This window comes from Oncorhynchus clarkii, chromosome 12 (genome assembly GCF_045791955.1).
Source record: "Oncorhynchus clarkii lewisi isolate Uvic-CL-2024 chromosome 12, UVic_Ocla_1.0, whole genome shotgun sequence".
NCBI lineage: Eukaryota > Metazoa > Chordata > Actinopteri > Salmoniformes > Salmonidae > Oncorhynchus > Oncorhynchus clarkii.
In genome coordinates this window covers 99,690,123-99,705,255 of record NC_092158.1, presented here as the reverse complement: position 1 = coordinate 99,705,255, position 15,133 = coordinate 99,690,123, and the positions used below count along the sequence as shown (strand labels likewise).

Sequence of the window (15,133 nt, the reverse complement as noted above, 5' to 3'; positions counted from 1 at the left end):
GTAGTACCGTACACCCCAGTATGGTACAGAAACAGTATGGAAGTGTGGGTAGCGCCCAACCCGAGCCCAGAGGTTTTCCCTGGTTAGGATATGTCAGGAGAAACCCCTGGCCATGTACATGTTGTATACACTGTCATAAATACCGGCATTTCAATCCCACAACCACCGTGTCCTGCTAGGAAAGCTACAGACCTCAACAACCCCCCCCCCCCCCTAGTGGACACAGACGATCACTGCAGTCCAACTGTTACCAGGAGCGATCAATGAATCACAATTCATTTCTATTCATTTCAATCCCACAACCACCGTGTCCTGCTAGGAAAGCTACAGACCTCAACAACACCCCCCCCCCCCCCCCCCCCTAGTGGACACAGACGATCACTGCAGTCCAACTGTTACCAGGAGCGATCAATGAATCACAATTCATTTCTATTCATTTCAATACATTCATTCTAATTCCACGTTGGGAAACCTCAGCAAAAATACAAAACATACTTGCAAATTCTGACCTCGTGTCATTTCCTACTGAATGAAGTCTCCAAACAGAAAACATGAGTAAAAGGTCTGTGTAGTCTGTAGCTCAGCAGCCTCTCCCAGTGGGTCGACAGACTACTTTAAAACAAGTCCAGAATAAATAAAAGCTTCCTTCTTCTCCTTCGTTTCACACAGTGCAAATCAGATTTATCAGCAGGCTTAACGTGTTGTGTCAGGGAGAGTCTTCATTAAAGCGCCAACGGGTATGATGCATTATAGCGCATCTATAGGAGCCCTTATGATGCATTATAGCGCATATATAGGAGCCCTTATAATGCTTTGTAAACTCATGACGTCATAATGGCTTTCGATAAGGCCACTTATCAACAGACTCAAAACGGATGTCAGAAACGAGTCAGGATCATTATAAAACCACAGAAAGACAAGTCTTATAAAGAATTATGTCTGCATTATAGCCTTGTTGAGAGAGAGAGAGAGAGAGAGAGAGAGAGAGACAGAGAGAGACAGAGACAGAGAGACAGAGAGAAAGAGAAAGAGAGAGGGAGAGAGAGAGAGAGAGAGAGAGAGAGAGAGAGACAGAGACAGAGACAGAGAGAAAGAGAGAGGGAGAGAGAGAGAGAAAGAGAGAGGGAGAGAGAGGGAGAGAGAGGGAGAAAGAGAGAGACAGAGAGAAAGAGAAAGAGAGGGAGAGAGAGACAGAGAGAGAGAGAGACAGAGAGAGAGAGAGACAGAGAGACACAGAGAGAGGCTGTAGTTGTTATGCTGTTATGGTGAAAGTCAGACGGACTGTTTTGGCATCGGTGATTGACAAGGACCTCTAACCCCGGGAGTATCAGAATGCATAGATTGGGGGGTCTCACAGGTAACTAGGCAACAGGTGACCAGTGTAGTCTCTTGTGTGTGTGTGTGTGTGTGTGTGTGTGTGTGGTAGTAATAATAGTAGGATGTGCATCATGTCTGAGCCAGTTGCATCTCCTCCAGTCCGTGTTTCCCCAGGTGGTAGCGAGCCAAGTCCTTCCTGGTCACCAGACCTACAACCTGTAGAGAGAAGAGACAGGTTATAACAGACCTACAACCTATAGATAGAAGAGACAGGTTATAACAGACCTACAACCTATAGATAGAAGAGACAGGTTATAACATACCTACAACCTGTAGAGAGAAGAGACAGGTTATAACAGACCAACAACCTATAGATAGAAGAGACAGGTTATAACAGACCTACAACCTATAGATAGAAGAGACAGGTTATAACAGACCTACAACCTGTAGAGAGAAGAGACAGGTTATAACAGACCTACAACCTATAGATAGAAGAGACAGGTTACACCAGACCTACAACCTATAGATAGAAGAGACAGGTTACACATCATCAGAGAACAGGGACTGGTCCCAGGTGGTTTAAGGACACTATATAGGGAATAGGACATTATCATCATCATCATCAGAGAACAGGGACTGGTCCCAGGTGGTTTAAGGACACTATATAGGGAATAGGACATTATCATCATCATTAGAGAACAGGGACTGGTCCCAGGTGGTATAAGGACACTATATAGGGAATAGGACATTATCATCATCATTAGAGAACAGGGACTGGTCCCAGGTGGTTTAAGGACACTATATAGGGAATAGGACATTATCATCATCATTAGAGAACAGGGACTGATCCCAGGTGGTTTAAGGACACTATATAGGGAATAGGACATTATCATCATCATTAGAGAACAGGGACTGGTCCCAGGTGGTTTAAGGACACTATATAGGGAATAGGACATTATCATCATCATCATCAGAGAACAGGGACTGGTCCCAGGTGGTTTAAGGACACTATATAGGGAATAGGACATTATCATCATCATTAGAGAACAGGGACTGGTCCCAGGTGGTATAAGGACACTATATAGGGAATAGGACATTATCATCATCATTAGAGAACAGGGACTGGTCCCAGGTGGTTTAAGGACACTATATAGGGAATAGGACATTATCATCATCATCATCAGAGAACAGGGACTGGTCCCAGGTGGTTTAAGGACACTATATAGGGAATAGGACATTATCATCATCATTAGAGAACAGGGACTGATCCCAGGTGGTTTAAGGACACTATATAGGGAATAGGACATTATCATCATCATTAGAGAACAGGGACTGGTCCCAGGTGGTTTAAGGACACTATATAGGGAATAGGACATTATCATCATCATCATCAGAGAACAGGGACTGGTCCCAGGTGGTTTAAGGACACTATATAGGGAATAGGACATTATCATCATCATTAGAGAACAGGGACTGGTCCCAGGTGGTATAAGGACACTATATAGGGAATAGGACATTATCATCATCATTAGAGAACAGGGACTGGTCCCAGGTGGTTTAAGGACACTATATAGGGAATAGGACATTATCATCATCATCATCAGAGAACAGGGACTGGTCCCAGGTGGTTTAAGGACACTATATAGGGAATAGGACATTATCATCATCATTAGAGAACAGGGACTGGTCCCAGGTGGTATAAGGACACTATATAGGGAATAGGACATTATCATCATCATTAGAGAACAGGGACTGGTCCCAGGTGGTTTAAGGACACTATATAGGGAATAGGACATTATCATCATCATTAGAGAACAGGGACTGGTCCCAGGTGGTATAAGGACACTATATAGGGAATAGGACATTATCATCATCATTAGAGAACAGGGACTGGTCCCAGGTGGTTTAAGGACACTATATAGGGAATAGGACATTATCATCATTATTAGAGAACAGGGACTGGTCCCAGGTGGTTTAAGGACACTATATAGGGAATAGGACATTATCATCATCATTAGAGAACAGGGACTGGTCCCAGGTGGTTTAAGGACACTATATAGGGAATAGGACATTATCATCATCATTAGAGAACAGGGACTGGTCCCAGGTGGTTTAAGGACACTATATAGGGAATAGGACATTATCATCATCATTAGAGAACAGGGACTGGTCCCAGGTGGTTTAAGGACACTATATAGGGAATAGGACATTATCATCATCATTAGAGAACAGGGACTGGTCCCAGGTGGTATAAGGACACTATATAGGGAATAGGACATTATCATCATCATTAGAGAACAGGGACTGGTCCCAGGTGGTTTAAGGACACTATATAGGGAATAGGACATTATCATCATCATTAGAGAACAGGGACTGGTCCCAGGTGGTTTAAGGACACTATATAGGGAATAGGACATTATCATCATCATCATTAGAGAACAGGGACTGGTCCCAGGTGGTTTAAGGACACTATATAGGGAATAGGACATCATTTGTAGAAAAATTAATTCTGAACAAAATATTGAATATATGCTATTAACACATAGAACATCTATATAGTTGAACCTATACACACCAGCTCATATATATATATATATATATATATATATATATATATATATATATATATATATATATACATATATTATCACACACACGCAGTACTGTAGGTGTACACACACACACAGTACTGTAGGTGTACACACACACACACAGTACTGTAGGTGTACACACACACACACACACACAGTACTGTAGGTGTACACACACACACACACACACACACACACACAGTACTGTAGGTGTACACACACACACACACACACACACAGTACTGTAGGTGTACACACACACTCACACACACGCAGTACCGTAGGTGTACACACACACACAGTAACTCACCCTGTTCTCGCTGTCCACTACGACCAGGTGCCTGAGACCCAGAGCTCTGAACAACTTAAACACACGAGGAAGAGACGTCTCCTGTTGGGGGAGAGAGAGAGAGGGGGGTGTGTACTCTGCGTGTGTGGTCCCTGTAAGGTCCCTCAGTGAATTACAAACACAGATTCAACCATAAAGACCAGGGAGGATTTCCACTGCCTCACAAAGGGCTCCTATTGGTCGACAGGGTTGGTAGGTTACTTTCTAAATGTACTCTGTTACTCCACAACCCCTAGATGGGTCAAAATTTAAAAAGCAGACAGTGAATATCCCTTTGAACATGGTGAAGTTATAAAGTACACTTTGGATGGTGTATCAATAAACCCAGTCACTACAAATACACAGGAATCCTTCCTAACTCAGTTGCCGGAGAGGAAGGAAACCACTCAGGGATTTCACCATGAGGCCAATGTTTACTTAAAAACAGTTACAGAGTTTAATGGCTGTGACAGGAGAAAACTGAGGATGGATCAACAACATTACAGTTACTCCACAATACTAACCTAACTGACAGAGTTTAATGGCTGTGATAGGAGATAACATTGTAGTTTTCACTTTGTCATTATGTGGTGTTGTGTGTAAATGTGTGTAACAAAATGTGGAATTCACCAAGGAGTCCTTTCTGAAGGCACAGTATATACCTGTGGTACGGTGTAGGGTGTAGGGTTCATGAACTCTGTCAGGTCCATCATGCACTCCCTCTCATCCTGGGAGACGTGGATACTCTGGATGGGGGGGAAGCGAGGGTAGGCATCCCTAAAGTCCTTCAGCTGTAGCTTCCTCTGGGTCAACCTGGACCGAGCCAGCTCTACAAACACCTGGACAGAGAGAGAGGAGAGAGAGAGAGAGACAGAGAGACAGACACGGAGACAGAGAGACAGAGAGAGAGAGAATGTGAGAGAGATTAATACAGAGACAGGACAGACAGAAAGGACAGACAGACAGGACAGACAGACAGGACAGACAGACACCTACAGCTTCTCTCACCTTGTGTTTGAGCAGAACAATGAGCTGAGAACGAAGGATGAGTCCACAGATCTTCCCCAGCTGAGGAGAGGATGAAGGGATGAAGGGATGAATGAAAGAGAAGACAGAAAGCAAGGATGAATGAAAGAAGGAGGAGTCAGACTGTTCAGAGATAATTAACTTTCTCAGCCAATTAGAAGTCAAGCCCAACTATAAGAAATGAATGGCCTTCGGGCGGAGCTTTCCATACATCGTCGCTAGCGGCGACCGGCACGACGACAGGGAAGCCGTTGTGATTGGTGGAGGTGTTGCTAAGGACGTCCACGATGGTGCCAACCTTTTCTATACGGTTAAAACAGGTGACTGGGGCACCCATCACCTCCCTGAGAGAGAGGAAGGATGGAGGGAGGGCCAGGTGGAGAGAGAGGAAGGATGGAGGGAGGGCCAGGTGGAGAGAGAGATGGAGGGAGATTTAGAGAGAGAGGGGGAGATTTAGAGAGAGAGGAAGATTTAGAGAGAGAGGGGGAGATTTAGAGAGAGAGGGGGAGATTTAGAGAGAGAGGGGGCGATTTAGAGAGAGAGGGGGCGATTTAGAGAGAGAGGGGGCGATTTAGAGAGAGAGGGGGCGATTTAGAGAGAGAGGGGGCGATTTAGAGAGAGAGGGGGCGATTTAGAGAGAGAGGGGGAGATTTAGAGAGGGGAAGATTTAGAGAGAGAGGGGGAGATTTAGAGAGAGAAGGGGAGATTTAGAGAGAGAGGGGGAGATTTAGAGAGAGAGGGGGAGATTTAGAGAGAGAGGGGGAGATTTAGAGAGAGAGGGGGAGATTTAGAGAGAGAGGGGAAGGATGGAGGGGGAGATTTAGAGAGAGAGAGGGAGATTTAGAGAGAGAGGGGGAGATTTAGAGAGAGAGGGGGAGGATGGAGGGTGAGATTTAGAGAGAGAGGGAGATTTAGAGAGAGAGGGGGAGATTTAGAGAGAGGGGGAGATTTAGAGAGAGATGGAGGGAGAGATTTAGAGAGAGATGGAGGGAGAGATTTAGAGAGAGAGGGGGAGATTTAGAGAGAGAGGGGGAGATTTAGAGAGAGAGGGGGAGATTTAGAGAGAGGGGGGAGATTTAGAGAGAGGGGGGAAGGATGGAGGGTGAGATTTAGAGAGAGAGGGAGAGATTTAGAGAGAGAGGGGGAGATTTAGAGAGAGATGAGGGAGAGATTTAGAGAGAGGGGGAGATTTAGAGAAAGATGGAGGGAGAGATTTAGAGAGAGATGGAGGGAGAGATTTAGAGAGAGAGGGGGAGATTTAGAGAGAGGGGAGATTTAGAGAGAGGGGGGAAGGATGGAGGGTGAGATTTAGAGAGAGAGGGGGAGATTTAGAGAGAGAGAGGGGGAGATTTAGAGAGAGAGGGGGAGATTTAGAGAGAGGGGGAGATTTAGATAGAGGGGGAGATTTAGAAAGAGGGGGGAGAGATTTAGAGAGAGGGGAAGATTTAGAGAGAGAGGGGGGAGATTTAGAGAGAGAGGGGGAGATTTAGAGAGAGAGGGGTAGATTTGGAGAGAGAGGGGGAGATTTAGAGAGAGATGGAGGGAGAGATTTAGAGAGAGAGGGGGAGATTTAGAGAGAGAGGGGGAGATTTGGAGAGAGAGGGGGAGATTTAGAGAGAGAGGGGGAGATTTAGAGAGAGGGGAAGGATGGAGGGTGAGATTTAGAGAGAGAGGGGGAGATTTAGAGAGAGAGGGGAAGATTTAGAGAGAGGGGGAGATTTAGAGAGAGAGGGGGAGATTTAGAGAGAGAGGGGGGGAGGATGGAGGGTGAGATTTAGAGAGAGAGGGGGAGATTTAGAGAGAGGGGAAGATTTAGAGAGAGAGGGGGAGATTTAGAGAGAGAGGGGGATATTTAGAGAGAGAAGGGGAGATTTAGAGAGAGAGGGGGAGATTTAGAGAGAGATGGAGGGAGAGATTTGGAGAGAGGGGGAGATTTAGAGAGAGATTGAGGGAGAGATTTAGAGAGAGATGGAGGGAGAGATTTAGAGAGAGGGGGAGATTTAGAGAGAGAGGGAGAGGGGGGAGATTTAGAGAGAGAGGAAGATTTAGAGAGAGTGGGAGATTTAGAGAGAGAGGAAGATTTAGAGAGAGTGGGAGATTTAGAGAGAGAGGGGAGATTTGGAGAGAGAGAGGGGGAGATTTAGAGAGAGATTGGAGGGAGACATTTAGAGAGAGAGGGGAAGATTTAGAGAGAGAGGGGGAGATTTTGAGAGAGAGGGGTAGATTTAGAGAGAGAGGGGGAGATTTAGAGAGAGAGGGGGAGATTTAGAGAGAGAGGGGAAGGATGGAGGGGGAGATTTAGAGAGAGAGAGGGAGATTTAGAGAGAGAGGGGGAGATTTAGAGAGAGAGGGGGAGGATGGAGGGTGAGATTTAGAGAGAGAGAGGGAGATTTAGAGAGAGGGGGAGATTTAGAGAGAGATGGAGGGAGAGATTTAGAGAGAGATGGAGGGAGAGATTTAGAGAGAGAGGGGGAGATTTAGAGAGAGAGGGGGAGATTTAGAGAGAGAGGGGGAGATTTAGAGAGAGGGGGGGAAGATTTAGAAAGAGGGGGAAGGATGGAGGGTGAGATTTAGAGAGAGAGGGGGAGATTTAGAGAGAGAGGGGGAGATTTAGAGAGAGAGGGGGAGATTTAGAGAGAGAAGTAGAGATTTAGAGAGAGGGGGGAGATTTAGAGAGAGGGGGGAGATTTAGAGAGAGGGGAAGATTTAGAGAGAGGGGAAGATTTAGAGAGAGAGGGGGGAGATTTAGAGAGAGAGGGGGAGATTTAGAGAGAGAGGGGGAGATTTAGAGAGAGGGGGGAGATTTAGAGAGAGGGGGGAGATTTAGAGAGAGGGGGGAGATTTAGAGAGAGAGGGGGAGATTTAGAGAGAGAGGGGGAGATTTAGAGAGAGAGGGGGAGATTTAGAGAGAGAGGGGAAGGATGGAGGGGGAGATTTAGAGAGAGAGAGGGAGATTTAGAGAGAGAGGGGGAGATTTAGAGAGAGAGGGGGAGGATGGAGGGTGAGATTTAGAGAGAGAGAGGGAGATTTAGAGAGAGAGGGGGAGATTTAGAGAGAGAGGGGGAGATTTAGAGAGAGAGGGGGATATTTAGAGAGAGAGGGGGAGATTTAGAGAGAGGGGGGGAGATTTAGAGAGAGAGGGGGAGATTTAGAGAGAGGGGGGGGAGATTTAGAGAGAGAGGGGAAGATTTAGAGAGAGAGAAAAAGGAGAGTAGTGAGGTCAGAGGGTCAACTGGTAGTTAAGCCAATGGGAAACGGAGAGAGTAAGAGAGTGGCTTACCTGGCTGTTAGCCAGTGGGAGGTGGCAGGGGCCTCCAAGTGCAGGAAGGGAACACTCTGCAGCTTGATGTGGATGTCATACAGACCCTGAGGAACAACCAGATGGATTACTACACAGACTGAACCTCAGAACGACCCTGAGGAACAACCAGATGGATTACTACACAGACTGAACCTCAGAACAACCCTGAGGAACAACCAGATCGATTACTACACAGACAGAACCTTAGAACGACCCTGAGGAACAACCAGATCGATTACTACACAGACAGAACCTCAGAACGACCAGATGGATTACTACACAGACTGAACCTCAGAACAACCAGATGGATTACTACACAGACTGAACCTCAGAACAACCAGATGGATTACTACACAGACTGAACCTCAGAACAACCAGATGGATAACTACACAGACTGAACCTCAGAACGACCCTGAGGAACAACCAGATGGATTACTACACAGACTGAACCTCAGAACGACCCTGAGGAACAACCAGATGGATTACTACACAGACTGAACCTCAGAACGACCCTGAGGAACAACCAGATGGATTACTACACAGACTGAACCTCAGAACGACCCTGAGGAACAACCAGATGGATTACTACACAGACTGAACCTCAGAACGACCCTGAGACACAACCAGATGGATTACTACACAGACTGAATCCTCAGAACAACCCTGAGGAACAACCAGATGGATTACTACACAGACTGAATCCTCAGAACGACCAGATGGATTACTGCACAGACTGAACCTCAGAACAACCAGATGGATTACTACACAGACTGAACCTCAGAACGACCAGATGGATTACTACACAGACTGAACCTCAGAACAACCAGATGGATTACTACACAGACTGAACCTCAGAACAACCAGATGGATTACTACACAGACTGAACCTCAGAACAACCAGATGGATTACTACACAGACTGAACCTCAGAACGACCAGATGGATTACTACACAGACTGAACCTCAGAACAACCAGATGGATTACTACACAGACTGAACCTCAGAACAACCAGATGGATTACTACACAGACTGAACCTCAGAACAACCAGATGGATTACTACACAGACTGAACCTCAGAACAACCAGATGGATTACTACACAGACTGAACCTCAGAACAACCAGATGGATTACTACACAGACTGAACCTCAGAACAACCAGATGGATTACTACACAGACTGAACCTCAGAACAACCAGATGGATTACTACACAGACTGAACCTCAAAACAACCAGATGGATTACTACACAGACTGAACCTCAGAACGACCAGATGGATTACTACACAGACTGAACCTCAGAACAACCAGATGGATTACTACACAGACTGAACCTCAGAACGACCAGATGGATTACTACACAGACTGAACCTCAGAACGACCAGATGGATAACTACACGGACTGAACCTCAGAACAACCCTAAGGAACAACCAGATGGATTACTACACAGACTGAACCTCAGAACAACCAGATGGATTACTACACAGACTGAACCTCAGAACAACCAGATGGATTACTACACAGACTGAACCTCAGAACGACCAGATGGATTACTACACAGACTGAACCTCAGAACAACCAGATGGATTACTACACAGACTGAACCTCAGAACGACCCTGAGACACAACCAGATGGATTACTACACAGACTGAACCTCAGAACGACCAGATGGATAACTACACAGACTGAACCTCAGAACAACCAGATGGATTACTACACAGACTGAACCTCAGAACGACCCTGAGACACAACCAGATGGATTACTACACAGACTGAACCTCAGAACGACCAGATGGATAACTACACAGACTGAACCTCAGAACAACCAGATGGATAACTACACAGACTGAACCTCAGAACGACCCTGAGGAACAACCAGATGGATTACTACACAGACTGAACCTCAGAACGACCCTGAGACACAACCAGATGGATTACTACACAGACTGAACCTCAGAACAACCAGATGGATTACTACACAGACTGAACCTCAGAACGACCCTGAGGAACAACCAGATGGATTACTACACAGACTGAACCTCAGAACGACCCTGAGGAACAACCAGATGGATTACTACACAGACTGAACCTCAGAACAACCAGATGGATTACTACACAGACTGAACCTCAGAACGACCCTGAGGAACGACCAGATGGATTACTACACAGACTGAACCTCAGAACAACCCTGAGACACAACCAGATGGATTACTACACAGACTGAACCTCAGAACGACCCTGAGACACAACCAGATGGATTACTACACAGACTGAACCTCAGAACGACCCTGAGACACAACCAGATGGATTACTACACAGACTGAACCTCAGAACGACCAGATGGATTACTACACAGACTGAACAGACTGAACGACAAACATTCAACTGAGACTTCCGTTGCCACGAGCAACACCACAGATACTGAGATGAGATGCAACACTTCAGTCTCACACAGTCTCAGTGGGCAGGGCACTCTCACACAGTCTCCCACAGTCACAGTGGGCAGGGCACTGTCCCACAGTCTCCCACAGTCTCAGTGGGCAGGGCACTGTCCCACAGTCTCCCACAGTCTCAGTGGGCAGTGCACTGTCCCACAGTCTCCCACAGTCTCAGTGGGCAGGGCACTCTCACACAGTCTCACACAGTCTCAGTGGGCAGGGCACTCTCAGACAGTCTCACACAGTCTCAGTGGGCAGGGCACTCTCACACAGTCTCACAGTCTCCACAGTCTCAGTGGGCAGGGCACTGTCACACGGTCTCACACAGTCTCCCACAGTCTCAGTGGGCAGGGCACTCTCACACAGTCTCAGTGGGCAGGGCACTCTCACACAGTCTCCCACAGTCTCAGTGGGCAGGGCACTCTCACACAGTCTCACAGTCTCAGTGGGCAGGGCACTCTCCCACAGTCTCCCACAGTCTCCCACAGTCTCAGTGGGCAGGGCACTGTCACACAGTCTCAGTGCGTGTGCATGGAGAGCTTCAGGCTGTTACTACGTGGTAGCTACGTCACCAAGACAACGGAGGAGTTTGGCCCCACCCTTCAACCCTCTTCATTGACAGGATATTGCCGTTAACGTAAATCCACAGTCATTCTGGGATTTCTAGACCAATAATAAATACTTATTGATTGTTCTAGAAAATAACTTACATCATGAGCTGATATTAATTGAACTGTTGTAACCCCATTCAGAACCAAAGGATAAGCAGTAGTCTAATATCTGTGAACATAAACATTGTACATTTTTTTATATTACCTTTATTTTACTAGGCAATTCAGTTAAGAACAAATTCTTATTTTCAATGACGGCCTAGGAACAGTGGGTTGACTGCCTGTTCAGGGGCAGAACGACAGATTTGCACCTTGTCAGCTCGGGGATATGAACTTACAACCTTCCGGTTACTAGTCCAACGCTCTAACCACTAGGCTACCCTGCCACCTCTACACTCTAACCACTAGGCTACCCTGCCGCCTCTACACTCTAACCTCTAGGCTACCCTGCCGCCTCTACACTCTAACCACTAGGCTACCCTGCCGCCTGTACACTAACCACTAGGCTACCCTGCCGCCTCTACACTCTAACCACTAGGCTACCCTGCCGCCTCTACACTCTAACCACTGGGCTACCCTGCCACCTCTACACTCTAACCACTAGGCTACCTGCCACTTCTACACTCTAACCACTAGGCTACCTGCCACCTCTACACTCTAACCACTAGGCTACCCTGCCACCTCTACACTCTAACCACTAGGCTACCCTGCCTCCTCTACACTCTAACCACTAGGCTACCCTGCCGCGCCCATCCTCTACATATGGTTCAAACGATCATGTTAATATCTGTGGAGGGTCACTCCTTGCATCGATAGTTGCGTCTATGAATTAAACAGTGGTAACATGTCTTCAGGCCAAGACAGTGACGGGGGAGCCTGGTTTTTGGTCCACTACGGATGGCCTCGTTAAGTCAGTATAGTATATATTATATGTGCCTCAAGACTCACCTCCACAAAGTAGTCCCCTACTATCTTGGCCGTCAGCAGCACCAACATGATGGGGAGACCGTACGTCACGTTTCCTGTTGCTTCCACCATGATGACTGTTAAACTGAGAGTCATCCTCACTATGCCCCCTAGAGGAGAGGACGAGACATTACATTACTTATTATTAATACAGTATATACAGTCGTGAGAGTCATCCTCACTATGCCCCCTAGAGGAGAGGACGAGACATTACATTACTCATTCCTATCAGGTAAACAGTCAGTGTGACATCTCTACACCAGAGGAAGGACCCCAGGAATGACACTCACCCAGTTGTGCTGCAGCTCCCATTAAAGCATACTTCCCTGGAACGGCCCAAACCTGAGAAAGAGAGCGACACACAAACATTATTGACACCAATCTGGCCAGTGTACGATGCTATGTCTGTGTTTGTCAAAGCAGCTGTTGAAGAGCAGCAGGCCCCCACCAAGCATTCACAGAGAGCACTACGGGGTTCAGACCAGAGAGCACCACGGGGTTCACACCAGAGAGCACTACGGGGTTCAAACCAGAGAGCACTACAGGGTTCAGACCAGAGAGGACTACAGGGTTCAAACCAGAGAGCACTACGGGGTTCAGACCAGAGAGCACTACAGGGTTCAGACCAGAGAGCACTACAGGGTTCAAACCAGAGAGGACTATGGGGTTCAGACCAGAGAGCACTACAGGGTTCAGACCAGAGAGGACTACGGGGTTCAGACCAGAGAGGACTACAGGGTTAAAACCAGAGAGCACCACAGGGTTCAAACCAGAGAGGACTAAGGGGTTCACACCAGAGAGGACTACGGGGTTCAGACCAGAGAGGACTACGGGGTTCAAACCAGAGAGGACTACAGGGTTCAAATCAGAGAGCACCACGGGGTTCAGACCAGAGAGCACTACGGGGTTCAGACCAGAGAGGACTACGGGGTTCAGACCAGAGAGCACTACGGGGTTCAGACCAGAGAGCACTACGGGGTTCAGACCAGAGAGCACCACGGGGTTCAGACCAGAGAGCACTACGGGGTCCAGACCAGAGAGGACTACAGGGTTCAAACCAGAGAGCACTACAGGGTTCAAACCAGAGAGCACTACGGGGTCCAGACCAGAGAGGACTACAGGGTTCAAACCAGAGAGCACTACAGGGTTCAAACCAGAGAGGACTATGGGGTTCAGACCAGAGAGGACTACAGGGTTCAAACCAGAGAGCACTACAGGGTTCAGACCAGAGAGCACTACAGGGTTCAGACCAGAGAGCACTACGGGGTTCAAACCAGAGAGCACTACAGGGTTCACACCAGAGAGCACTACAGGGTTCAAACCAGAGAGCACCTTGGGGTTCAGACCAGAGAGCACTACGGGGTTCACACCAGAGAGGACTACAGGGTTCAGACCAGAGAGGACTACAGGGTTCAAACCAGAGAGCACTATGGGGTTCAAACCAGAGAACACTACAGGGTTCAAACCAGAGAGGACTACAGGGTTCAGACCAGAGAGGACTACGGGGTTCAGACCAGAGGGCACCTTGGGGTCCAGACCAGAGGGCACTACAGGGTCCAGACCAGAGAGGACTACGGGGTTCAGACCAGAGGGCACCTTGGGGTCCAGACCAGAGAGCACTACGGGGTTCAGACCAGAGAGCACTACGGGGTTCAGACCAGAGAGCACTACGGGGTTCAGACCAGAGAGCACTACGGGGTTCAGACCAGAGAGCACTACAGGGTTCAAACCAGAGAGGACTACGGGGTTCAGACCAGAGAGCACTAAGGGGGTTCAAACCAGAGAGGACTAAGGGGGTTCAAACCAGAGAGTACTACAGGGTTCAAACCAGAGAGGACTACAGGGTTCAGACCAGAGAGCACTACAGGGTTCAAACCAGAGAGGACTATGGGGTTCAGACCAGAGAGCACTACAGGGTTCAGACCAGAGAGGACTACGGGGTTCAGACCAGAGAGGACTACAGGGTTCAAACCAGAGAGCACCACAGGGTTCAAACCAGAGAGGACTAAGGGGTTCACACCAGAGAGGACTACGGGGTTCAGACCAGAGAGGACTACAGGGTTCAAACCAGAGAGGACTACAGGGTTCAAACCAGAGAGGACTACAGGGTTCAAACCAGAGAGGACTAAGGGGTTCACACCAGAGAGGACTACGGGGTTCAGACCAGAGAGGACTACGGGGTTCAGACCAGAGAGCACTACGGGGTTCAGACCAGAGAGCACCACGGGGTTCAAACCAGAGAGCACTACGGGGTCCAGACCAGAGAGGACTACAGGGTTCAAACCAGAGAGCACTACAGGGTTCAAACCAGAGAGGACTATGGGGTTCAGACCAGAGAGGACTACAGGGTTCAAACCAGAGAGCACTACAGGGTTCAGACCAGAGAGCACTACAGGGTTCAGACCAGAGAGCACTACAGGGTTCAGACCAGAGAGCACTACAGGGTTCACACCAGAGAGCACTACAGGGTTCAAACCAGAGAGCACCATGGGGTTCAGACCAGAGAGCACTACGGGGTTCACACCAGAGAGGACTACAGGGTTCAGACCAGAGAG

At 47.8% G+C, this 15,133-nt stretch overlaps 1 protein-coding gene across 1 annotated transcript in view; it reads right to left on the bottom strand.

Annotated features, from left to right (window-relative positions):
- Positions 1–1,325: 1,325 nt before the first annotated feature.
- LOC139421730 (H(+)/Cl(-) exchange transporter 7-like) overlaps positions 1,326–15,133 on the bottom strand; it is a 60,223-nt gene continuing 46,415 nt past the window's right edge. Inside the window, exons 18-25 of the mRNA XM_071172848.1 lie at positions 12,869–12,920; positions 12,561–12,688; positions 8,543–8,628; positions 5,474–5,606; positions 5,245–5,304; positions 4,899–5,075; positions 4,219–4,299; positions 1,326–1,533 (exon numbers count right to left, since the gene is read on the bottom strand). Of these exons, the coding sequence (XP_071028949.1) occupies positions 1,447–1,533; positions 4,219–4,299; positions 4,899–5,075; positions 5,245–5,304; positions 5,474–5,606; positions 8,543–8,628; positions 12,561–12,688; positions 12,869–12,920 (804 nt within the window). The 3' untranslated portion in view covers positions 1,326–1,446. The remainder of the gene's footprint in view (positions 1,534–4,218; positions 4,300–4,898; positions 5,076–5,244; positions 5,305–5,473; positions 5,607–8,542; positions 8,629–12,560; positions 12,689–12,868; positions 12,921–15,133) is intronic.